This window comes from Haematobia irritans, chromosome 5 (assembly GCF_050003625.1).
Source record: "Haematobia irritans isolate KBUSLIRL chromosome 5, ASM5000362v1, whole genome shotgun sequence".
NCBI lineage: Eukaryota > Metazoa > Arthropoda > Insecta > Diptera > Muscidae > Haematobia > Haematobia irritans.
The window spans coordinates 529,144-556,506 of record NC_134401.1 but is presented as its reverse complement, the minus strand read 5'-3'; the positions used below and the strand labels follow the sequence as shown (position 1 = coordinate 556,506).

General features: G+C 34.5%; 4 protein-coding genes and 1 long non-coding RNA gene across 5 annotated transcripts in view; 2 read left to right on the top strand and 3 right to left on the bottom strand.

The window, feature by feature from the left end:
* The window catches only part of igl (IQ calmodulin-binding domain containing protein igloo), a 59,761-nt gene extending 49,160 nt beyond the window's left edge, over positions 1-10,601 (bottom strand). Inside the window, exon 1 of the mRNA XM_075313224.1 lies at positions 9,696-10,601. Coding sequence (XP_075169339.1) covers positions 9,696-10,083 — 388 coding nt within the window. The 5' untranslated portion in view covers positions 10,084-10,601. The remainder of the gene's footprint in view (positions 1-9,695) is intronic.
* On the top strand, positions 5,652-11,029 carry LOC142241458 (uncharacterized). The gene is made up of 2 exons (XR_012723643.1): positions 5,652-5,998; positions 10,595-11,029. It is a non-coding gene; the product is annotated as an uncharacterized LOC142241458 (long non-coding RNA).
* A 5,466-nt stretch (positions 11,030-16,495) lies between these two features.
* Positions 16,496-18,944, bottom strand: GPHR (Golgi pH regulator). Its single transcript, XM_075313222.1, has 7 exons — positions 18,770-18,944; positions 18,437-18,707; positions 18,040-18,265; positions 17,792-17,976; positions 17,366-17,547; positions 17,117-17,302; positions 16,496-17,051 (listed from the first exon to the last, which is right to left on the bottom strand). The coding sequence occupies exons 1-7, from the start codon at positions 18,809-18,811 to the stop codon at positions 16,776-16,778; spliced, it is 1,368 nt and encodes a 455-aa protein (XP_075169337.1). The 5' UTR covers positions 18,812-18,944; the 3' UTR covers positions 16,496-16,775.
* A 655-nt stretch (positions 18,945-19,599) lies between these two features.
* On the top strand, positions 19,600-21,878 carry LOC142241831 (nischarin). Its single transcript, XM_075313659.1, has 5 exons — positions 19,600-19,950; positions 20,014-20,247; positions 20,303-20,954; positions 21,200-21,412; positions 21,479-21,878. The coding sequence occupies exons 1-5, from the start codon at positions 19,744-19,746 to the stop codon at positions 21,625-21,627; spliced, it is 1,455 nt and encodes a 484-aa protein (XP_075169774.1). The 5' UTR covers positions 19,600-19,743; the 3' UTR covers positions 21,628-21,878.
* Positions 21,638-26,963, bottom strand: row (zinc finger domain-containing protein relative of woc). The gene is made up of 8 exons (XM_075313657.1): positions 25,972-26,963; positions 25,083-25,912; positions 24,932-25,022; positions 23,509-24,317; positions 23,312-23,447; positions 23,134-23,237; positions 22,953-23,080; positions 21,638-22,889 (listed from the first exon to the last, which is right to left on the bottom strand). Exons 1-8 carry the CDS (start codon positions 26,858-26,860, stop codon positions 22,106-22,108), a joined length of 3,771 nt encoding a protein of 1,256 aa, XP_075169772.1. The 5' UTR covers positions 26,861-26,963; the 3' UTR covers positions 21,638-22,105.
* Positions 26,964-27,363: the final 400 nt, after the last annotated feature.

Here is a 27,363-nt window from a genome sequence, read left to right as displayed (position 1 = left end):
CAGGAGCTTCGTACAATCTATGATGATGGTGTAAAATGTCTTGGCTTAAGTTTGTAGCAAAGGTATAAACATGGGGGAGAGTTTGTTAATACATATTAGTAAGTTTTTTTTTTTTGCGTCTTGAGATGTCACTTTTGTATCCCTATTTAGTTTTAAGGATTAATATGTATGAAGTAATATTCATCTATATAAATGATTTCAATATTTCTATTTAATTGTAGATGCAGTGGTTGTAGTAGTGAATGAAGTGTACGTACCCTTTTTTAATGGAGATTGGAGTTGTTTTACTGTTGGATTTTGTGAAACAGGAACTGAGAAGTTTTTCTGTGTCCGCTGCCGGTTTCTATTCTTTGGGTGGTTTAATTTTTTTTTCGGTGAATATTGGTCTAATTGAAATTCGTTTTTGTGGATGTGGGTTACTTGATATAATTACCCTTGCAGCAGTTTCTTTGTAACTGTCCGTTAATAGATTTGAAAAACTTGCAGACCTTAAGAACCGTCGTTGGTTATGGCTAAGTGAGTTATGCTACGCACCCGTTCTGTTATTTCTGTTGTTGCGACTTTAGGATCAGTATAATGAAAAAAGAACCTTACTCGTCCAACGTTCGATTTGGTTTTGTTTGTGACACTGGCCTCGTTAGACGTTAAAGCTGCACAGTGTTGGTCGGACCTAACGACCAACCGTAGTCGTTTTCAGGTTTAGGGATAACACAAACGTGCTTTTTGTAGCTGCCGCTTTTGTCGGTCGTCGTCGTCGTTGCCGTTATTGTTGTTACAAAGCAAAGACAGGCGCGTGAAGTCACTATCAGAAGACAATGAGACGACACAACAGTGATGGTGGTATCCGTGGTTGGAGATGTGTTCCACAGAAAAAAGGTATAACAAAACAACTACATGTGCACGCGTGTGTCTATCTGTATGTGTCCCACACTACACGGGCAGAGGCAAAATATTAACGCTATTAATTTGAGGAAGCCTAAATGTAGGCAAACTTTCTGCTAGTGCGGAAGCATTGAGAAAAGTTTATAATGGCTATTGTTGTTGTAAAGCGAAAGCTCATTACAATTAGTTGAGAGATACAGCAAGAGAGCAAATGTAACATTGTTATTATTTCTCCATTAAGGCCTCCCAGAGCTGAAAGTTTACCAAATTGCTTATTCAACAAAAGCTTACAGCTTATTACTGTTAAATATCTAAACTACAGCTCTCAAAAACGAGAAGCAGATGAAACAGGTCTCATAGTTTCTGGGAAAACAAGTGAGACAATTTTAACCTGAAGTATTTTCAGAAGAAGAATTTTCAAGTCGACCTATCTATCATAGTTAAAGTATTAAATCTTTTTGGTGGAGTCTTTGTTGCTAGGATTACCTTCATGCCTCGTAAACAGATGTATATACATCCAAATGTATTTGTATAAAAGTTCAACTTTGGAGAGAGCGCGATTAAGATATGAATAGGGAATGACCTAAAAGCTTTATTCATCGGCCCATTACTGGTATTGCCGATTTACCTTCCACACATATTCCCCCACAAATGGATGCTAAATCTATCAAAAGCTTTACACCTCTGTTATACAAAGTTTATTGTTGAACATACACTGTTATCGTCAACATAACTCTGTTGGAAGCTTATAAACTTAAATTACCTGCAAATAAATGGACAAAAGACAAAATATAATTAGTAAAAAAGCTTTATTTAGGTTGGTTAAAAAATTCAAACAATTGAACATCAACAGAAATATAGAAAACAGAACTTTTTATATAAATTTCTTTTTATTTTATTTTTAACAATTCCTATATTTTTCTAGAACAATACTATCTTTTTGTCTAACAGAAAAGTTCAAAGAATTAAGGCCACAATCAAGAAGGTATATATGCCAATATGGTATATGAACGCCAGATTTTACGCAAACTTTACTATTGAACACTACTCTTGAGATCCGAAAAAAATATGTGAATATAATTTTTTTTTTACATTTTGCATAAAACTTAAATGTCTGGCAATATAGAATATAGTTTCCAACAAAGACTATCAAAGTCATCAAATTCTTTCCAGACACATTGAACTCCCATTTCAAGCTTCACAAAGTGTCATCATAAATTTAGAATACATGTATAGATCTAGATCAAACATTGAGAGAGAAAAGAAGCCCACTCCTGTTTTAATTTTTTTTCTTCATATGTATATTTCTAAACTATATGTTATATTGGTTAGATTATGTATTGTGGCAGCCCATTATCATAGGCCCACTCAGGCAATTCAGTCTTATTAATAAATCCTGTCCGATTATATGTTTAGGTCAATGATTGTCGAGTCCTAACGGCGTTTCCCCATTACGGTGAAACCACTTAGAGTAGTTGTGAGACACTCAGAAATGTCACCAACTGCAAGGAGATAACCCATGACCCTTTGTATGCAAGGCGGGCATGGTAAACATTGCACAGCGGGGACTCCTTCAATTTTATGTTAAGTATGGGTATTATGTCTTTAAGGACAGTATATGCATGTCTTGGCAGATATTTATTGCCAAGAATATTGCTATTAAATCATATTCCAGAAAAAAATGTGCTACATATGTTTATCAAAACTTCGATCTACACTTCGGAAGAAGTAATCAGCCTTCTGGTTAAAAAAAAAAATCCGCTATTAAAGTTCAGGTTTACTGAAAAATAAATGCTCTGATGTGCAAAATTCAAGTGATTTCTACGGGCCTATATATAGCAGTTAGCCCAAATGATGCCGAGAATGTTGAGGAATTTTCCAATACTAAATTAACTTTTCTGAAGATTTCTATATCTTATTTATTTTGCCCGTATTTCTTGAAAAATTTTCCAAGACAAAAATATTTACTCCTTATGGCGGGAAGTGATAACTTAAGCTAAACTATAAAATTTATTTCATCTAAGCTACTAGCTTGGCTATGAAATATGGAAATTAAAAATTTCTCAGATAAAAAATCAACCACAATCATTGCAATCACGAAGAATCTTTAAAATTTTATCATTTTTCCCATACCAAATAAGATTTTGGTTATAAATTATCATGAGCATGCATTTCTCCGAATTAGAAGTAATAGACGAAGTAAATATACATAGATATAACAAATGACTACAATATCCTTTGAATCCTAGGAAAATTAAAGAAACACACACACACACATGCACTACACTTATCGATATTATTGCAAAATTTACTAATTTAAATGATTCTTTATATGATTAAGAAAATACGACATCTATTGAGCATGGTTGGATGTTAGGAATAAAAATGTTAATGATGCAAGAGAGAGAGAGAGAATGTGTACATATATGTATATTTATATATTCCATATGTATGTATTAAGAATGTATGAATATTGACTCGAAAACATAAATCTATGGAAGATTGAAACAAGAACTGAAATCTCACTCACACTCCAATGGTAAGTGCCCCTAAGGATGGTATGGTTGTGGCATTCTGGCAAATCGGCTAAAAGGAATTAACATCAAATTTGAAATCAAGATCCAAATTTTTTAAAGGATTTCGACGGATCTTGGTGCTGCCATGATGATGGTGGTGGTGGTGGTGGGCTACATGAATTTCTTCTTCCGTTCCCCGGTCATCATTGTTTTCATTCATTCATTTTTGCATCATTACCAAGTTTGGAGGTATTTTATACAATTGCGGTGCAGTTGAGTTTATTGGAGTGCGCATGAATAGCAAAGTGCAGCAAATGTCATTGTCCGTTTTTGTTTGTTTGGCATTTTGTTTGTTGTATGTTTTTTGTTTGTAGCGTTCATATATAATTAAATACAAAAAAAAAAGACAACAATAGGAATATAGAAAAAGGGCAAAAATATATTACACAAACATTTTATGTATATTAAAGCAAAAATATATATTTATATATATATATATATATATATATATATATATATATATATATATATATATATATATATGCATATATAAGCAAATATAAGCGTAGATAGAGTGTCTACTTTAAAAATAAGAACGAGTCAATAAAAATTCAACATCTTGAATTGGCAACACCATAAATATTTTCACTGAACTATAATTGTTGTACAGTGTAGGTGTGAGATATGAAGAGCTAATCAGTGGCATGTTAGTATACATTGATACTGTCAGCTAATAGACATAATGGTTTACCAATCTATTCCAAATTAGGCTAATCTGTGAATATTTAGGTATCACTCTATATACTTAACATTTGTGGGAGATTACAATATGGCTAGTACTCCTTACATAAAAAACTGTCGAATGAAATAAAAAATTTACTGTTCAAAATTTTGCTTATGACCATACACTGAAAAAAAAGCATGTCCGGTTCCAAAGATTTTGTCTTTACACTAATGATTTTTGTAATAATACCGAGTCAAAGAAGCGGAGAATTGAAGTAAGGATATATTAAAGACATAAATTTATTCTACACTCAATAAAAAAAGTTTACTTGGATCCAAAGATTTTGACCTTCCTTTAAGGATTTTGGTATTAATCCCGAGCAAAAGAAGCGGAGAATTTAAGCAAGGGTGTATTTAAGACACAAATTTCTTTTAGTTTTGAGTTTTACGTACTTGTATTTAGTAAATTAGTTTTTTCGCCTTTTTTCATCTGATCTCAAAATTGTTTAAAAACGAGTTAACGACAACATAAATTTCCAATTTCAGATTCGACTTCAAATAGAAATTATGCAATGTTTCAAGTAAAACTCGACTTCAAAATTAATTATTGAAAAACATCTTCCATTTTTGAACACTCTTTGCTTTATAGTCAAGATACAAAAAGTTTACAAATTTAAAGACGATTTCATTATTTTGTCCATAAAGCTCGAAAAATAATTGTATAATTAGATATAATGCATTTGGATGTCAATTGCCTGTTTCGGTATCAGGCTAACATGATATATAATTTTGAAGAATATTTCTGAATAATTAAATCCAATTTGGCCTTATTCAAACAAATTTTCTCCCATAAAAAGATTTCTAGTTAAAAAAAAAACTACCGCATTGAAAATTGTATCGACTTTTGTACAAGAAAAACAAACTATGCTAAGCAAAATTCGCATTCGTATTTTAAGAACATGAAATCTTTGGGCTCACGAGAATGTCTTTTCAGTGTACTCTATGCATATGTAAATCTGAACCAATATGGTTGTACTTTAAAGTATTGTGCAAAGATTTCGAATATATAGGAATTATATCTAAACCTGCAACCATTTTTTTTTTTTCAAAATTAATTAGTTTTTAATTCATCCTTATGTCTAAACAACGTGATTTCAATTTGGAAATATAAAATACCAAACCCGTAATTCAAGAGAAATACATTCATACAATATAAACGAAAATCCCAAATTCAATCATCACTCTTTCTATTTTGCGGCAATTCTTCTGCCATTTCAAAATTATTACACCAATTATTACACTCTAATCAACATTCAACGATTTTTTAAACTTCTACTACTACTACTAATTGAAATTTACTTGTTATTTTGCAATGCAGATGCCTAGGCTTGGATACTTTTTCAGTACTACGGGCATAGTTATTGCCTACCCCCTTTCGTCCATTAGAGAGGAATCAAAGCTTTGGACTTCCATAAAATTACTGTTTTTCCTTTACACTTTACACAGATCACCTCTATTTTGACTGCTTTCCGCACCAACCGTCTATTTCATCTGCATTGTAGACAAAATCGGCAACTTGCTAGCTGGCTAAAACGTGAATTCAATTTCCATTTAATATACTTAATTGTATAAAAATGATTTCATTTTCCGTTGTTTTTGTTATACTTCTATTGTTGGTGTTGCCTTTGGGTCCACAACAAAAAGCTCATCTATAGGAAGTATAGTAGACGTCAGTGGGAGAATAGAGCATCTAAGAGCCAACCTGATAACCAATATCATTTCTGTATATAAACAGAGTGGCGACTGGCGCCACTTTTACATCCATTTTGTCTACTGGGCCCAACAACAAGGAAAACAAACACATATACATCTGTATGGTATGTATATGGAATAACAATATCCTTTTAATACATGAAAGCATTCACATTCGCACTCACACAGACGCAGTCGCACAGACTTGGACACGTAATGTTATAGGGTATTTCGATAATAATTGCGGCATTTTGTCTAAAAATAAAATTTCTTTGAAATTGTTGATCCATTTTATATTAAACCATCCCATCTTCTTCTTCTTTTATTTGCCTATTCGATGTTCGATATAAGTGATTAAACAATAAATCGTTATACAATAACGGCCAATTTTACATAGCTCCGATTAGCTTTAACCGGCTGTTAACAAAAAGAAAATTGAAGACATTTTAGTAAAGAAGTTCTTTTGTTATCTTAACCGGTTCAAACTTGAATATTCGTATACCAGGAGAGTTCTCTTTTTCCTCTGCAAAACCTTCCCTTTGGGAATTGGTTGGATGATTTTGTATTATAATTTGGCGCCAAAGATTTTTTATTGTCAGTCAAATTTGACTAAGTTATGGTGGAAATCTCAAACCTAAAATACAATTTAGTTACATTTTCATCCGAAATTGCTTATTTTTCTCATAAAACGGTTTAGTAGTTTTTCAGTGTAGATAACCTTACTGTATTCATTAAATCTCGATGTTTTGTGAAATTTTTGTAGGAGGAGGTCTGCAATGATATGACAGTAGGCCCAACCCTATTTAATACCATTTTGACTTGTCATTTCACTCCCGTATTAAGCGCCCCATTCATATAAATCAATTTTTCTTTAAACTTTTTTTGTAACATCCATCTCTTCTAAAAATTTTTGTGTGGAAATGAAGGCTAAATAACCATAGTAATTGGAGGTGATCCACCCTAAACTTAAGTTTTTTTAATCTGTACATGAATGTCTTATACAGAAAGTATATAAAATTTGCGAAGAAGAAAATGATAGCTGCGAATTAACAAAACGAAAATTTCACGCAGAGAATGAATATGATATGATGTGATCATATTCCTTCTCTGGGTGTACGCCGTCTCTGCGAAATTAACGGCATTTTACTACTTTCGGGTAATTAATACAGTGCACGATTCAAATGTTAAATGTCTAACATTTTACTCTATTATACTGAAAAAAAAAACTATTGTCGTGAGGCCAAAGATTTCATGTCCTTAAAATACGAATGACAATTTTGTTTAGCATAGAAGACGCATTTCTCTCATATAAAGTTTTTTTCCTTGCCCAAAGGCGATAAACTTTGTAATGAAGTCGGTTTGTCCTTATAGTTAAGTGATTCTACTTAATACTGGGTGTCTTCACATGAAAGAAAATTTTGTTTGACTAAGGTCAACTTGGCTTTAATAATTATTCAAAATTAATGAACTTGTCTTTAAATTTGTTGTATTTTTGCATCTTAACTACAAAGCAAAAAAGCGTTTAAGCTTAAGCTATCTGTCGTCCTTCGTTGCCATGGGTACTGATGCTTCATGGTGAACTTATAACCTAAGCGTACGTACTTCAGTCAAACATTGAATGTAGGGAGGCGGTGTTTGTCTCGTCATTATGCACGTTAGGTTAGGCTAGGTGGCAGCCCGATGTATCAGGCTCTCTTAGACTATTCAGTCCATTGTGATACCACATTGGTGAACTTCTCTCTTATCACTGAGTGCTGCCCGATGCGATGTTAAGCTCAATGACAAGGGACCTCCTTTTTATAGACGAGTCCGAACGGCGTTCCACATTGCAGTGAAACCACTTAGAGAAGCTTTGAAACCCTCAGAAATGTCACCAGCATTACTGAGGTGGGATAATCCACCGCTGAAAAACTTTTGGGTGTTCGGTCGAAGCAGGAATCGAACCCACGACCTTGTGTTTGCAAGGCGGGCATGCTAACCATTCATATTCTAATAAGTATTGCTCATTCGTCTAGAACGGAAGTTGCTGGGGTGTACTAGTGGTGGGTACAACAATTTCAAGATTTCTCCGAAATATAACCCAATGGAAAATACCATATAGTCATTTTGAAACATTACAGCATTGCTTCGCTTTAATACTTATTTTAAATGAGTTTATTTAAAATTAATAAATTCAGCATGAACCCGTAGAGAGTGCATCCGGAAAAATATTTTCTGTGGAAAGGACTCAATTAAAGGAACACAAAAACCAAATGTTCTTCCCCCATTTATAACTGTACATATTTATGCTAATCCAAATTTTACCACTTCATGGTGGGGAATATCATGTACTTTTTTCCAGACCATTTTTTTATATTCTTGAAGCGAAAAGAGTATTTTCATAACACGAACCTTTCCACGGTCGCAAATACTATGAACATTGTTTCATTTCCCACATGTTTCGAGACAACTTTCGTTTTGCATGTCAGTTGAATTTTGATTGTTGCTTAGACTCGATGGAGGCTACGGAATTAATGTATTTTGTGATAATCTATTCATTCATACGTGGCTTGCTCGTGGTTTTAGGTGAACATAAACGAAATGAGGTGTAATTGAAGAATAGAATAGGGTTGCGTTTTTTTTTGTTCTGCATTTCTATACTCCGTAATTTGTTCTTATTTGCAGTTACCTGTCTGTGTACGCTTGTACACTTGATTAGGGAACCATGTATATATGGAATGATTAGTTTTTGTTGAATTTAAACCGAAATAGAAAGATGTTTGTTTATACGATATTATAAACACAAACAAGGAATTAGTTAAGCAATACATTTTCTACAAACATTTTTTTTTCTTAAAGATAATGTTGCGAATGTTTAAATGAGAAAAAGATATTTTCTTAAACATCATTTTAGATAGTGGTCATGTTCATTTAACTGGGAGAAAAACATTTTTGATGGACAAATTTCTTTTCATCTGTATCATGACATCTTAAATGAAAAACCCTGTTATTTAGTAACACTATGTTCACTGGGCGAACATGGTTGCGGTGAAAATATTCGCCACAATTATGTCATATTTTGTGTTCCAATATGATCATGGCAACAGTGTGTACTTGAACTTAAAAATCGGAAAATTGTCCGACGAAGATAAACTACAATATCTACTATTCGGTTCAGGAAGATTCAGCATCCGAAATGCCGGGTGTAGTGGTCTAAGAAATGAGAGGTTGTGTGTGGCACGCAAAAACTAAACTTCTCGAAACTAATGCAATTAAGTATCTCGTTCGGAAAAAACAGAATTCCTACTAATTTATGGAAATTCCAATGGTACAAACCCAGTTTGAAATAACACCAAAATGTGCAAAACGAGTCCCATAGGGTGCTCCACCCCAAGCAGCTGGCAACTAACTGTCGAGCGCTTGAATAGTTCATTAATATGAACAAAATGTTCCATACATACTTACCGTGGATAATTGAATTTAAAAGTCAGTGTCGTCTTTTTGGAAGGGAGTGTGGGTTAGAAAATAAATGGGAGTGTAGCCATACGGAATTATTTAAAAGGAACTCCCAAACACACCTTATGTGGTCAAACACTTGAGGGGGTGGTGGGGGGACGTTAACCGCATTAAAATTGTAAATAGAAACATAAAAATAAACCAACGAAGCGAACATGGTTCGATGTATCCTAGTCTGCGAAAGGCACACGAGATATCGATAATTTTGAAAGCGACAATGGTTTCGGAGGACATGGATATTCATAGCAATCATAGAATGAAAGTAAAGCCAAAGGCGAGTGGGGGATTTTATGCGGGTGTGTGTATATACGTGTTGTTATGACTCACCTTCATCTTCGCCCATGTCATCCATGTCATTGAGTTCCGATATTTCAGCCTTATTGCAGGAGTTTTGGGGTATGGAGCCATTCTCTTTTGCCATTGGGGGTAGTGATGAACTATTGAGATGTTTGATGTTTGTCGCATCACCGTTCGAATTGATTGAGTGTTGCGTTTTGCTGGACTCGGTCGTAGGTGTTTTTGTTGTGGCCAATGATTTCATTCCCTCTTGCCCCATATCGCCCCCGTTTTGATGTTGTTGGGCATCTTCGTTGTTGCAATTCTGTTCGCTAGTGACATTCTCCCCATTGTGTTCCCCGACTGCAGCCGTGGTTCCATTGACACCGGTCGATGAGCCATCTTTGGTTTTTAACTCCTGACTTGTATTACAGCCCATTTTAAGTGAATTTTCTGTAGTTTTTACAGCTACTTCTAGTAATTTCAAACAAAAAAAGTATTAAAATGCACTCGACCTTTGATTTTTTTTGTTTTCAAAAGAAAACACGGAGGGATTCGTTTAAGACAAAATTTCTCTTTTAAAATTGGAAAGAACACTTTAAAGGCGAATTTCTGTGTACAGTATTGAAACTGGGCGAGGCGGGGATTATTCCCCTTTTTTTAGTTATTTATTTGTTCTTGGTGTTGCTTTTTCTTTTTTGTTAGTTTGTTAATACCACTTTTTCGCAATTATTAATAGTTGTGGTCGTGTTTGTTTTGTTTATCTGTTGGATATTATCTATATTTTGCCAAGGCAACGTTTGTTCCCTTTGCTTTTTTGCTCGTAAATTTGTTTAATCAATTTTGTTATTTCTTCCTTAGCTTTCAAACGACACGACACACGAATCCATTAAAATCCTTGCAAAATCGTATGGAAACCTTTTAAAATGTATACAAAAATCTCTTTTTAGTTTAAAATTTAACAACCATTGGTCTCCTGGAAAAAAACTGTCTGCTGGTGTGGTGCTAATCGCAGAGAATTGTAGATGAAAAGCGGTGTCTATACTCTACTTGTTAACGTCTAAAAATAAACTAAAGTGTTTGCACGGAAATTTCCCGTAGGATAACCTTAAACGGACACACACAAACACAAGGAAACTCATTGGCGAATCTCTCTCTTTCTCAAAAAGCCACGCACAAATTCCATCATCGTTCAACGAGGAGAAACTTAACAAGAGAATCCCACAAAAGGGAGTAGAAAAATGATGTCTCTTATGGCTACATGTGACAGTCTGAGTTGAGCACAAACATATCCTTGTTAGGGCTTGAGTAGAAGGAAGACATTGGTTTTGTTTTCGTTTTTACTTAAAGCATGAATAAATAAATGCAGCTCTCTCATCTTTGTACTTTTTGCGATTTTATACATTGAACTATTGCAAAGGGTTTCTTTATTAAGTAGTTTTTTTTTTTTTACCCAGCCAAGTATGGAACTAAAATGACAACGGCATGACCATCATTTGTAAATTGGTAGTGTATTATAGTGAATCAAAAGTGATATACCAAATTTATTTATTTATGTGTATGTACTAGACGTCCGGAGGTTATCTTCCAAGAGCGATACACTCACTAACCCCGTTTTTCACAGATTTTTTTTATTCAATCACGAAAATAATTGATCCAGTTAATTTTTAATTGATATTATCTCAATCATGAAAATTATAGTATCAATCACAGAATTGGAAATAAAACATTCGACACTTTCAAATAATTTTTTAGTTCCTACTATATGGTACACTTAAGAAACTGATCTTTTGATCATAAATCAATGATCTTTGCATTAACCGGAAAAAGATCAATATAAAATTGCGAACTACTTTGAGCACAAAAATACATGGACAGACGGGCAGGCATCAATATGGTACGCTATGAGTCTCCAACTGATTCTTCTGATCGTTACTACACACCACTTCTACTCCCATGCTCATAATCGTACCTTCTTTGTACAACACATGATCGTAAGTGCAAAATAGATAAAAATAAAAAATATGAATTTATTACAAATTGATAAATGTTTATGATTAAAAATATATAAAAAAGTAAACCTTTTTGGTGGTTTACAATTGTGCATCTTAAATTGCACAAAATAACTGGGATGCTCATTTAAGCTTAGAAAAAAATATCACCAAAATATTTCCAATTAAAAAGTTGAAAATTTTTTCAATTAATAAATTTATTGATACAATTAACTTTTTAAACAAGATAAAAACTTTAAGTTAATTAAGTCAATGATTGAAAATTTTTAATTAAAAATTAATTGATACACTCTTTAAGCAAAGACTAAGTAAAATAACAAAGTGAAGGAAAATTTTTAAATTTTTAATCAAACTAAAAACTCTAAGACCGTTACGTTTTTAATTGAATTTTCTAATGAAATCAATTAATTTTTTAATCGAGTATTTTTTAATGTTTAATTATGTTATTGATACCAACAATTTCGTGATTGAATACATTTCAATTAAAAAATTAAATGAATCAATTAATTTCGTGATAGAATCAGAAAACAAGTACATACGGCCGCAAGTTCGGCCAGGCCGAATCTTATGTACCCACCACCATGGATTGCGTAGAAACTTCTACGAAAGACTGTGTTGGACCACTTTTGGCATGGTTGTTAAATATCATATACTACCACCACGTACCAAATTTCAAGCAGATCGGATGAATTTTGCTTCTCCAAAAGGCACCGGAGGTCAAATCTGGGGATCGGTTTATATGGGAGCTATATATAATTATGGACTGATAGGAACCAATTCCTGCATGGTTGCTGGATACCATATACTAACATCACGTACCAAATTTCAACCGAATGGCAAGAATTTTGCTCTTCCAAGGGGCTCTGGAGGTCAAATCTGGGGATCGGTTTATATGGGGCCTATATATAATTATGGACCGATATGGACCAATTTTTGCATGGGAGTTTGAGGCCATATATTAACACCACATACCAAATTTCAACTGAATCAGATGAATTTTGGCCTTCCAATAGGTTCCGGAAGTCAAATCTGGTGATCGGTTTATATGGGGGTTATATATAATTATGAACCGATGTGGACCAATTTTTGCATGGTGGTTATAGACCATATACTAACATCACGTACAAATTTTCAGCCGGATCGGATGAAATTTGCTTCTCTTAGCGGCCTCGCAAGCCAAATCGGGGGATCGGTTTATATGGGGGCTATATATAATTATGGACCAATGTCGACCAATTTTTGCATGGTTGTTAGAGACCATATACTAACACCATGTACCAAATTTCAGCCGGATCGGATGAAATTTGCTTCTCTTAGGGGCCTCGCAAGCCAAATCGGGGGATCGGTTTATATGGGGGCTATATATAATTATGGACCGATGTGGACCAATTTTTGCATGGTTGTTAGAGACCATATACTAACACCATGTACCAAATTTCAGCCGGATTGGATGAAATTTGCTTCTCTTAGAGGCCTCGCAAGCCAAATTTTGGGGCCGTTTATATGGGGGCTATACGTAAAAGTGGACCGATATGGCCCATTTGCAATACCATCCGACCTACATCAATAACAACTACTTGTGCCAAGTTCCAAGTCGATAGCTTGTTTCGTTCGGAAGTTAGCGTGATTTCAACAGACGGACGGACGGACATGCTCAGATCGACTCAGAATTTCACCACGACCCAGAATATATATACTTTATGGGGTCTTAGAGCAATATTTCGATGTGTTACAAACGGAATGACAAAGTTAATATACCATCCTATGGTGGTGGGTATAAAAATGTTTGTGTGTATGCATAATTTGAGTTCCTACTCATAACGGGGTGAAGATTCTGAGGGTACCTTCGCCAACAATTTAGTTTGCGATAGAAAACGCAATAGATTATGACAAAATTACAACTTTGAAACCAATGTAAACACTGCAAAAATTTTAATTATGTCAAAAACTAAGAGATAATCATCAAAAACATAAAGAGAGCGACAGATTTCGAGAGCGAGTTTACTCTGTTGCTATTCCCAAAAAGGACACAAGGTTAAATAAAGGCATTCTCTCATATGCACAAGCTATTCGATACTGTTACTCCCTACAAATGAATTTGTATTTATGGACATTCCCGTGAATGTATTTATGTATATCTACGGGTACTTATTTCACAGGACCTTTGACACTCATCCTGATGCCACTAAGAGTAATCTTCAAAGTGTCTGTGTGTATTTCGAATGTCTGGCTGGGTGCCGGCATGAAATACATAACATACATACATATGTATATAAAAATTCGACACATATACATGATAATTTGAATATAGATGAAAGTCGACAACAACAATCGAATTGTATGTTATAGCTGTAAAAGAAAACGCTTACAAGTAAAAGAAAATCATAACAAATTTTGCATAATAAAAGCAAAAAAATGCTTCATGTCAAAATAAATTACAATTCTAATAAATCCTGAAGTTAGAACCCAATTATTTATCAAAAACACAACGAAAGTTATTATCCGATACCAATAACAAAAAATGTTTGTTGACAAATGCAAAAGCTTTTGCTTTTAAATATAGTCTATGCCAAATATTGATTGAGATTTTGACTTAATTTTAGCTAGAAAGAAATTTTAGAATATTAAATTAATAAGTATTTTTATCGAAAATTAAATTTCATTCACATGCAAGGACATATTATGGATATTTTGCACTAATTTATATTAAATATTCAAAATAATTCATCATAATAAATTTGATAAAATCTGAAATTCAGATTAAAGATTTTTTCAGAATAAATAAATCCATTTTTAGTGTAATTTCCAATACTAGCCCAACTGTTATTCTCCGATTAACCTTAAATTTAAATTACATATGTACTAGAATACTTTTTAGTCCTCTCTTTACACAAAAAAAAATTATTACATTTGTTAAATAAAAATTAGTAGAAGTTAGAAACCTCCAAATTACCGAATAAACCGATTAAAATTTTATTTGGCTCTGTTAAACAATTAATTGAAATTCAAACTTAATTTGTAATTGATACTATCAATCTCGCTTTGAAACTCTCAGAAATGCTGGTGACATTACTGAGGGTTTCAAAGCTTCTCTAAGTGGTTTCACTGCAATGTGGAACGCCGTTCAGACTCGGCTATAAAAAGGAGGTCCCTTGTCATTGAGCTTAACATAGAATCGGGCAGCACTCAGTGATAAGAGAGAAGTTCACCAATGTGGTATCACAATGGACGGAGTAGTCTAAGTGAGCCTGAAATACCGGGCTGCCACTATACCTAACCTAATCTCGTGATTGAATAAACAAAATGGTTTCTGTATATAAACAAATCAAATGCATGTATGTTACAAGTTGAGTAATTATACTAATACTATTTATTAAATTAAAATTCTAATATATGTATTTGTATGTATGTCAGCTATTGTCCACGCCTTGTTGGATATGTATGTGTTATAAATCTTAGGAGTTACTCTGTTACATGATACCACTCAAAATATCAATGAATTTGAGTTATACACACATGTACACATACATACATATGAATCTTCTCGCTGCCTACAGCAAACGTTTTTGGAATGTATCTGTTATTGTTTTCGTTTTTTTTTTTTGCTTATCCTTTTAAATATAGCGTGCGGTGGTCTATTCTGAGAAATAAGTTTGGTTCGCTAAAAAATAAATTTACAATTAACCCTTCAAGGGCCAACAACCACATCAACTATTTTGAAAACGAGCTAAAATCGAACACAACCTAACTTAATAACGTTAATAACGTTTAATACATGTCACATCATATGATGTGAATATTGAATATTTCAGGCACGTCGGATAAAAATTGTGCCTTTTTTTATTTTTAAAAAAGAAAAATCGGATGGATGTGTCAATATACAAGCTATATCAAAACATGAACCAATGCGGAACATCTATACATTATTGAAGGATGCGTGGTTCCTGCATACAGACAGATGGATAGAGACACCTAGATCATCTTGGTGAAAATTGTTTATTGTTGAAAATGGTATATTCGGAAACGGGAAATTTTCAGGGGATAGAGCAAGTTGTTAAGAAAAACTAGATATTATAACATAACTACATTGGAAGACAAAGACCTGTGATTCAAAAGAAGACTCACCTGGAGTTGGGTTTGGAGAACTTCTATATAGAAAACATTATACGAAAATTAGAATACCTATCATTCCCTTGGCAAAATCGAATATACTAACTTAATTGGAAAGAGTTTTCCACTTATTGTAACTAAAAGGAATAAATACAAATAAAATACATTAATACATACATTAATAAAAACAAGTCCGATAAAAAATTAATAAATGGTTTGATATGGCTAAAACATCGATGTGAATTATCCAACAAAGCAACAATACAAAAAGTTTATTTTCTTTAAATCGAATTATTAAAGAAAAGCTATTTTGAAAAGATGACTATTTTCGCCAAAATCTCAAAGGTTCCCATTACCTTATCTTTTCGTTACGCTTGAAAATTCGAATAGGGGTTAATCAGTAACAAATAACATCCATAAATCGTGTATATGTTAGCAGGAATATCAGATATTCTTAATTACCTTAATGTTGTTGTTGTAGCAGCTTGGAGAAGCTGATGTGATAAATCTAAGTTCATGTTGACTACGCTCCGGCTTCATCGGAGCCGATTATCGTGGGAGCCTCATTGCATTAATAATTCTTCTAAACATGCATATCCACCAAAATACATCAGGACAAATGTAGCCAACTGTTTTTGCCACCTCTTTCGACCATGGGACTCACATCCCCAATACGTAGATACGGTGTACATACCATGACCATCTGTTAGTCAAATAAAACTACAAAAATAAGTTCTAACATAAGCCACTAAAGTCGTTAAATTATTGAAATATGTTATTTCGTTATTAATAAATATTATAATAATTATATTTAATTTCATTTTTATGTTTTTATAATAAACAAAACAATATAATATGAATATAAATATTGTGCATAAACATTTCAGTACAATCAATTTAAAAAAGACAAGGAAGGAGCCTGGTTGCTTGTTTTGCAATGGTACGAGCCGTCAAATCATGTAAGTAAATTCTGTATTTACAGACCACTTTCTTACAGTCTTTCGGTATTTTATTCCAAGGTTGAGTCACCGTAATTCCAGGGTTTCTGGGATAAATACAAAACTACAATAGTTGATAGGGCGCTTACCAAAAAAATGACATCAAACCAGCGGTGATAAAAGTTAAAATGCAAATTGCCTAGTACTTCAGTAATTATTACACGATACTCGGCTGGCATATTCATACGCATCAACAGTACCGAGGAACAGAAATACATTCCCATAATTTGTGCCAGTATTAAAACAATTATGTTGGACGATTTACTGGATGAAATGCGATAGAAGAACTGAAAAAGAGAACCAGTTTTGTTGAAGCTGCATATATGGAAGGCTAAAATATGTATTAGGGTACCTTTGTTAAAGTTAACAACAAACCTCGTATAGAGGTGACAACGATACATCCTACCAACAAGAAGGAAATGTGTTGATTCCAAAATGCCAAATCTATATCGAAACCACACCAATGAACGGCTATTTCAAGGCCCCTTGTAACGGGGTCTTTGCGTCCAACTCGATCGAATATGATATTGACACAGCACTGAAATTCAAAATGAATTAAGTTGTCGTTTTATATTTTATAAAATAATCTAATTTAATTTACCATGAATATTTTATATACACAATAAATACTGAAAAAGTGACCAATTACGTTAAAGTATTTCCCCTGCAGAGTTTGGGACCATTTTTGACGCTCCTGCATGTTTTTTAAATAATTGACTTCTAAGAAAAGTTGCCGTTGTAGTTCCTCCAATCCATATACTTCCATCCTTAGTTGATTAACATCTACCGTTAGAAAAATGCCGGTTATCTATAACTTTATAATACTGTTCACTGTTCTGTTAACGAATTCACAAAACATAACTAAAACAAATTTTATATTCAGTGAAATGACATCGCTTAAATTTTCGCACTTATGAAAAGTTAATTTGAATGTCTGTGTTTGAGGGATTTCACCATATTTTTTAATTATTGTATTTATGGTTTGTGAATTCGTAATCCGGAACATGCGTGGTTATTTTACACATACTTTCTCCTCCAGCGTCGACTCTATTCACAGCCGAACTTATTATGTTCCATATCCGAGGACGTGTCTGATTCGATTTATTTCTTCGATGCATCTCCAAGGCTATCCGTTTCTTTTTCCCTGTTATCATATCAACCGTCAGAAGTAGCCTTCGTTCCAAATTTAGGATGTCGCTCTGTGATACTGGCCTAGCGAATAAGATGGACATTCATATGAAAACGGGTGGTGCGTTACAAGATATAATTACTGACCTAATAAAGTACGTCATACTTTGGTAGGGACAATTAACCGCTCCAAATCCCGATAGGATCGCCATGACTGTTACGCCTATAACACCAATGCGTGAAACTCCTTGTTCAATAGTTAGAATTCCATTCGATACACTGAGTAGTGGAAAGGGCTCACCAATCCGCCAGAGACCATAAAGAAACATAAACCAACAGGTGGTGGTAATAATTCGAACCCATTTCACAGAAACTGAAAATTAAAAAAATCAGTATATGAAGTCATAATTATCCGCACAAACATTTTAACAGTCTGCTTAACTTAAATATGTTACGAATAATAAAGACATTGTGGTCCACATACCAAGAGATATCACCAAACGTCTTCTATAGTCACTATGAGAGATCTATATGTTGGACTTACCGAATGATATGCTATGAATGACGGAATATAAAATGTAAAGTGGAATGACAGCTATAACCATGAGTAATAGTGAAGTTAATCCCAAGCGCCAATGAAAATATCTAGAGCTTGCATCCAAAACACCCAGAATTTCAAAAATAATCAGTTCGAACATAGTCAGTGAGAGGGAAAAGGTCACCGAAAATATAAGCTGAACCGATATATGACGAATCTCATAATTTTTAAAGAGCTGTTTAACAAAGAATATCCATCCACCAGCAAAAAATAGAACCTAAAATGAATATATGTAAATTATCGGCATCTTAACCTATCCCATATTATAGCCAAACTAACCTGGGACACAAATACTATAGTTGTGTCTTCCAGAAACGCCATCTTTCATGAACTTATTACAAATCTGGCGTTTATCTTTTCACAACCATTATTTTCTTACACATTTAATTCTTTTTCAGTTAAATATACGCGTAAACAAACTAACAGATGATTTGTTTGCCCTTAATTGTTGCTTCTTCTTGGTATTACTTAAATATAGACGCGATGGTGTTTGCTCTTGCCTAGTTTTGCCACTAAACTACCGATACCACCCAATAAAAACAAACGTTTGAAAAATGCTAAAATTCAATAATTTTTCAAACATATGTTTAAAGGCTCAGAGTAATAATCAAGTTGAGAACATCACGTTGTCAACAAAAACAGTAATTACCATACAAGTAACAATTTCTCAACAGTAATCCTCAAATTGAAATGCATAGCTACTCAATAATTTATCAAACAATTTTTGATGAGGCGACATACTCTACAATACCAATAAATAAAAATATCTTATTAAACATGTCAACAAATAAATAGATAATTCGATTTCCTCCAGAATATTGTTGTCATTGTACTAAAATTAATTAATATGCGTGCAATTTAAAAAAAAAATCTATCAAGGAACAAGCTGGACTTCGTGTTAGAACAAATTTGTTTCATCGGCCAGCTTCTTAATGTTTCCAAGAATTTGGAATTCAAATCTTCTTTTTAAGAGATTTTTGTTTTCGTCAACATTTTGAATATTTGAAAGTAATTCGCAAACAACTTGAAAATGTATTGAAGGTGTGTGAATGTATTGAAAAACGCTCCCTCTGTGTTTATTGGGCACATATTGGAGACGGAACATAAATGAAATTAACATAGCCTATACTATCATATCTTTGAAGAAGAAGAAGAAAGAAAAACAATTGAAGAAAGGAAAATTAGTGTTTAAGTTATCAAATGTGTGCAATACTAGATTTAATAACCTTTATTAGTAAGAATTAGAATCTAAAATGTCGTGCTATTCTCGTAATGTGACCAATTGTGAAATCACTATACCTAAATGGTTCGAGTTGTCGTCTATTACTTATTATGATATAAATGTCAGAGTTGGAAGAGTGGAATGGTTTGTTGGGAGACGGTATAAGGATTTTAATAACTTAAATGAGAAGCTGATTGAGGACACGGGTATATCCAAGAAGTTATTACCCCCCAAAAAGGTAACAAGTTTTAACATAAATAAGGCATCTCTTTGCAAATTTTACTGTAATGGCGTGTCTCAGATTGTAGGAAATAAAAATCCCAAGTTTGTTGAAGAACGCAAGAAGCAACTGGAACAGTACCTGAAAGAAGTTGTGGTTTTCTTTCGTGCACAACTACCTAAATCCCTGGCTGACTTTTTGGAATTTAATAAATATGATATCGTATATCTGTTACAAGATCTTTCAAAGCATTTTAGTGAGAACGGTGAAGAATTGTTAAGGATTCGTAAGGAGTATAATTTATCTGCTTTAGAGGTAAAAAAATTTCTTTGTTTAAAGATGTAACTTTAAAATGTGTCATCCTTATTAGGTATATGCGATAAGTGAACGATTAGACTTACCATGTCCGCCAGAAAGTAGCAGAGGGAAATATGATTTCTCGCACGTTCTAGATTTTTGCACTCAACTGGAGGCTATACAAATTACCCCAATTGAAGATGTTTCACTTGGAAGCGATTACAACGCAGTCGATGTTCCGATAGGGCGTAGTAACATAATTCCAAAAAATCTCAAATTTAACCTGAACGCGTTTCGAAATTTACATTGCTTAAAAATATACGCATTGCCTTCAGAGAATATAATCGACATTGGGTTGCTGAAGCCAACTCTTAAAAAAATATGTGTACACAATACTACGATAACTTCCATAAATCAGGTTCTTATGTGCGACAATATTCACAAGAACACATCAGTTGACATTCCTACATCCGAAGATATAAAAATAAACGGGCCTTCATGTCTAGAGAAGACGGCAATGATGGCGGCTAACAGAATCTGGCGAAACATCGTGGAGCTAGACTTTACTAGCAATCTACTGACACAAATCGATGAATCGATACGAACGACACCCCAAATAAAAATCCTAAATTTACAACAAAATCGACTAAGAAATATTAAGAATTTAGCGGAATTACCACATTTACAAACATTAAATTTATCAATAAATTTGATAAACGACGTTATGCGCTTTACAGACTATCAGTTATTCCGGACGACAGTGCTCGTGTCGAACATATCCCATATATTGTGCGCACTATATGTTAAGTCCGAAGGAGTAATCGATACTGCTGCATGTTTATGGGATCGATAACACATTTACCGATTATTTAGTCATCGCCGACAAGTCGTATCGATCCGGCACACTGTAAGATTCTTTACAAACACCGACATTCCGTCCGGAATAACTGATAGTCTGTAAAGCGCATTACAGATTGGCACCTGGAATTGGGCAATTTGGTAACATTGAATTTGGGCCAGAATAAATTAAAATCTATTAAAGGCTTACGGAAACTACTCTCCCTCGTAAATTTAGATTTGAGCTGCAATCAAATAGACGACTTGGAGGAAGTAGATTACGTTGCATGTCTTCCGCTATTGGAGACATTGAGATTGACGGGAAATCCGTTGGCCAGCAGCGTAGGTATGCCGTGGGAAAACATTCATAATTATATCCGTTTTTACAACATTTTATTGTAATATATTGCAGATTACCGTCCTAGAGTATTGTCTAGATTTCACAACCGTGCTTCTGAAATCAACTTAGATAGTGAAAAAGGAACTCAACAGGAATTGGATACTGCGTTAGTATTATCAGCAATACTTACTTCAAAACTGCGACAAAAGACTCAAAAGTAAAAAATCAATATGATTTTTTATTTTTATTTAAAATTATTCCCATATTTTTTATGTCCAAAATTCTTTTAGTGTACTTTTGAGGGTATTACATATATAGAATATTTATTTGTATTATTTCTGTTTAAAATTTTCGTTTTTGATGATAATGTGTTGTTTTGTGGGAGACTATTTCTCTACGATTCTAGCATACAACATGTTAAAAATTACCCAATGTTTTTATGTTTACGATACAATAAAAATTTTAAATCTTAGTTTCCTTCCAAATAATTGTGATTGGCGTCTGCATAAAAACAAAACTTAAAATGTGTACACAAATATGTACGACATTGTGACCGTTATGCATAGACTTTAAATCAAAAGAAATTTTTCGCGGATTTAAATCTGCCAGTACGGAAATTCTGACTTGTTGCAGTTCGGCTTACGGGTTTCAATAGTATTGCCAGGGTGGTATCGGGCGGTCCCTGGGTTTTTGTCATTTTCATTGTTGCTGGTGCATATGTTGTTGAATCATTTGGTAATGTTGTTGTTCAGCATGTTGAGCAGGGTCGAACATGGGAGTGTGAACTTCCCCCAAAAATTGCGGCGTTGGTAGTGGACTCGGTTCAGCTAATTCACCAATGAGAGGCATATCTATATCAGCGGCATTTAAGGCATGCGGAGCCACTTCGTTTTGTGAAAAGCCCAAATATTGCTGAGACGTCTGAAGGTGACTGGTACTATCAACAATATGTCCATAATGTTGATTTGCCTGTTGTTGTTGATCCACTGGAGTAGCATCCATCTGTCCAAATGGTATTGGTGTCTGATCCGGAGCAATGGAAGATGACTGGGTATCCATAACATCATCTGACTGCGGCAAATTATCTTCACTCGCTTGGTTGTCGTCTACTACTTGTTGGTCTTCGGACACATCATGGCTACCCATAGCCCCAGATATGTTAGTATTTTGATCACCTATGTCTCCACCCGTTTCTCCATCACGCTTCACAAGACCAAGCATATCAAGCATATTGCGTTTCACCGTATTTTCTTGTGCCATTTGTAATGTTGGATATGCCGATTTCTGGCCACAAGTGGCCAAATGATAAGCCATATTGTTTCCATTGGCAGTTGAAAATCCACAAATACAGTGCATTTCATTGGGCAAAGGCATTTCCATGACGTCTTTGGTTCCACTAGGACCATTACAGTCACTCGTATGTTGGAACATTGCACGTTCGCACGATGTTTTAAAATTGCATTTATTGCACTTCAGATTTCCCCTAGAAGACAAATGTCATATTAAGTATATACAGATGCTTTTAAATGTTATCTCTGCAACTCACGTGAAATGTTGTTCATTTAAGATTTCCATATTGCACTCTGCACATATAGAGCCATCAATAAAAGCGAAGAATTCTCCCAACTTGGATTGTACAGTAAAGGGTAGGGGTTCCCTGTGGTGGCTACGAACCTGGAAATATACAAATATTGAAAAAAGTATATTTGAATATTGTATGGCCTTACCTTAGGGGGTTGTATAAGCATTGAATTCTTTAACAGTTTGCGCACATTTGTCGCATTCTTCCACAAGCTATTGTGGTGATTGGAAACATGCTGTTTCAAAGCACCTTGGAATACATAATGCAAAACGTTACATAGAATTAAAACAATATCAAAACCAATATTTCACAATCACAAATACCTTTATCTAGGAAAGACAGAGTACATTTTGTGCATTTAAGATTGGGATCCTTTTTTCCCATGTGTTGCCGCAAATGCATATAGTAATTTTCTATATTGCTCTGATTAACTTGGCCCTTGTAAGCGAAACGATAAATCTAAAGAGGAAAAATCATGTAAAATGCATATTTTCTTTACTTCCGAATAGGGTAATCTTACATCCAAACAGTGGGGACACTGAAGGAAATTGTGATGCTTATGGTCATCATAGTAGTGACGTACAGCATCACGATGCGACGATGTTCTATAACCGCATGCCTGGCAATAATACGGCAGCTCCAGCATGGAGTGCTTATTCTGCAAATGAGAAGTTAGGAAGTTTAGGGAATTAAACCGTTGCTGGCATATCAAGCAACGGTACGAAGCCGAAGTTGAACTCTTCGTTTCTTCGGGATGCATAATGCTGTTGTGCTTTGTCAATGAAGATTCTGAGTCAGTTTTCTCCAAGCAAAATAGACATTGCAATGTGTGGTTTTTGCCATCAATGTTGATATGGGAAACCAAGTGTGTCTGTAGTGTTTCATTGGAATCGAAGGTAGTTGCCGTATCGCAAATCGGGCATTCCACGTGACTTGCAAGCCCCATGGTACCTTCTTCATACTTAGTTATTGGTTTTAGCGGAAATTCCTCGTAACACCGTTCACTTCCACTTTGAACACCATAGTACATTTCCTCTAGACCTCTAAGTTCATCATCGTCCTTTTCCTTTCCTTTTTTTAAGGGCTTTCCATCAACCGGAATTTTTTTGGATTCCGTATTTGTAATTTCTTTTTTCGTAGAAATGTTTCCGGAAAGCACTTTAGAAGAACTCTTTAGGGGCGCCGCGTTTTTAGCGCTACTAATTTTTTTATGTTCATACGTTTTAGGCCCTTTTTTTGCACTAGTTGCGGGGGTGACATCATCATCCTTTTCCTTCTTAATATTCTTCACATTCACTTTCTCGTTAACATAGTCCGCTTCGTTGATCGCTAAAAAATAGACCGCAATAAATCGTTTTCTTTCCATGTAACTTGCCTCCGATCAAATGTATGTTAGAACAAAAAGCATAATTGTAGGTAAAATATAATTTGCATTCATTTAGAGTACATTTTTGCAATGGTTCAATGAAAGAAAGTCGATTTTGTTTAAATTATAAATTTATTCAGAAAATACAAACAAAACAAACAATATGCTTTTTGTTTAACAAAATCCATGACAAATAAGAAAATAATTAATAAAAGTCTATGTTTTAACAAGTATATAATAGGTAGTGACAGTTCAATTTAAACTGACTGTCAAGCAAGCAAATAAAGAGCTAGAAACAGAGACACTTAGAAATGTTTAAATTAAAAAAAAATCATTGTAATTAGTAAGTACGAAAGCAATGAAATTTGTACCATGTAGTTAGAATAGAGAATTCTGGATCTAAATGCATATACTGGACTTATATACGACTTTAAATTTAGTATCTTCCGCCCGTACATAATACGAACTTAGTAAGAAACATAGACACTTAAGAAATCGTTCCGATCTTAATCATTAAATAAAACTTAAAGTTCGATAAGTATCATAGATGTTCTATTAAAATTAGATGTTTACTAACGTTTTTTCAATCTTTTCGGTGTAGTGTTTGCTGGTATTTCCTTTGCATTCGCAGGCAACACACTCCAATCCTTAAAAGGATTTGTGGCTACCTAAATGTAGAGAAGATTGTTAGAAAAGTGATGGTAATTTTTTTCATTTGCTTTTCTTACGTGATACAAGCGCTGTGTCAAAGATTCGTTGCAATTTATACGAGTTTGCTCGGCAATATGGGCAGTAATGTTGTTGAATGCTTGCAAAGCATATGTACCAAATTGCTCACGCCATACTAACTCATCCAGAAATTGTTGAATCATTTGCCGTGATAACAATGACAACGTATTCTGGAACATTCGTGGAACTATACGCCTCAAATAATCCATGACAGCTGAATTCGTATGTTTTGCTGAACTATCCGTGGCTGCTGCTTGCACAACATTTTTGAATCCCATGGAATACAAAGTCATTTTGTCTACAGTCAAGTCAATGCATATAGTGCTATCTTTGTGAACCCAACGCTGCAGTGGTTCCAAAATAACTTGAAAACGTTTTTTGTAATTCCGATCGGAGTCTGAGAGAGGCTCAACAGCCCTCAATCTTATAGTTTTTTCAGCATAATCCAGAACGCCCAATACTTCCACTTTCAATTGTCTTTGCTGACCGTCCTGCGATGTTGTACCAAATGAAATCACACCAACCTCAACGAATTTTTCGGGACCACCCAATTTTTTGCATTTTTGATGGACAGCCAAAGTGCATATAGCACGAAGCCAGGTGTAAACTCCCTTTATATATACATTGTCTACTTTGACCCACTGCACAACATTTTGAATGTTAGTCTGGCATGCCCAATGGTAGACAAGTTTCAGTATACATGATGGTGGATGTGGTGCACCTTCAAAAATTGATCCATGGAAAACTGATACAAAACGGGTGGGACAACATTCGCTTATCCAAACATAACCTCCAGTGTAGGGAAACTTTGAGGCGTCAGAATAAACACCTGTACGTAATTGAAGACGTGACATATACCTTAGGAACCTCAAAAGTCGAAAAACTTACCCAATTTCAAATCGTTTGTTTTATGGTTCGCGCATTTTTGCTCAGCTTTGAGTAGGCCTTCCTGGATCAACCACTCAGTGAATTTATTTGGCGTTAACATCAGAACCAACTTAACCTTGGAATCCAATTTATTACGAGTTGCAGACATATCCTTGACTTTCAGCCAGGGTTTTGCCAATACCACCAATGAAGGGAACGTCTTACCTTGAAGTTTGCCCTCCTTGTTTTCCTTTGAACCTTTGCCATCCTTATTATCAGTTCCAACAATCAAACCACCTACCGCGGAATCTTCCGATGGGCGAATACTTGGAGCCGTAGGTGATTCACTCTCGGTTTTTACAGCTTTTGCCTTACCGTCCTTTCCAATTTTACCAACTTTTCCTGGTGTAGCTACATCATCTTTCTTGGCATCGGTGGAGGCAAGGGGAGCTGTACTTCCTTTCTTTCCAACCTTTGCAGGTGTAGAAGAATCAGACCCACCCTTGACTTGTTTAGCATTCGCGTTAGCAATTCTTTTAGCTAAAGGAACGTCGTCGTCTTCCTCATCTGACGACTCCAAGTACACAAAATTTGGTGGTCTCTTTCGCCCAGAACGAGTATACGTTTTTTCATTGCCTGCAACACTGGGAGTGGTTTCAGCTTTGGGAGGTTTCTTCGGCACCGTAGCCTCCTTTAATTCCTGCAACACTTTCCCCTTAAACGAATAGGCTTGGAATACCTGACCATTGAAAAGTTCTTTGCCTTCGTTTGCGCTCAGGGCGTTTTTAAGAGCATTTTTAATAGCATTGTGCTCGTTGGCTACTTTTTCGTAAGCCGCTAGTTGCGCCGGTGATAAGTCTTCCACCCAACATTCTAATTCCAACGTGATATCGCTTTTTGATGCCTTCATCTCTCACGGCATAAAAATAAAGCTTAAACTTTATTGTATAAACTTGTATGTAGAACGCGTCAGATTTTCTTATGGGAGAATTTTTGTGGTACTAATTGCGGCGCCATTTTTTCTTGTAGGGTTGCCAAAGTTACAGCGTTAACCAAGCATTGAACTTATAGCTCTTACAACCCAAATTTGAAGTGTAAATTTTCTTTGATTTTAAATGCAATTCCAATTTATGTTAAGGTTGAACCCAATCTCGAAGAAATTTCGAGTGGCTTTACTAATTGTTTGCATTCAAAATAATGCCCAATGTAATCTTTGAAAATATGAATCTAATTTTTTGAATCAATGAATTTAGAAAGATGTAATGATAGAGAATCAATATTCGAATCCTTCCCGCCCATAATTTTATAAAAATATAATAGCGTTTTGATAGAAAAACAGAACATAGTACTCTCCTCATATAGAAAACTATCTGGGCAAAGAATTATATTTAAAAAGGGGGTTAGATGTTATGA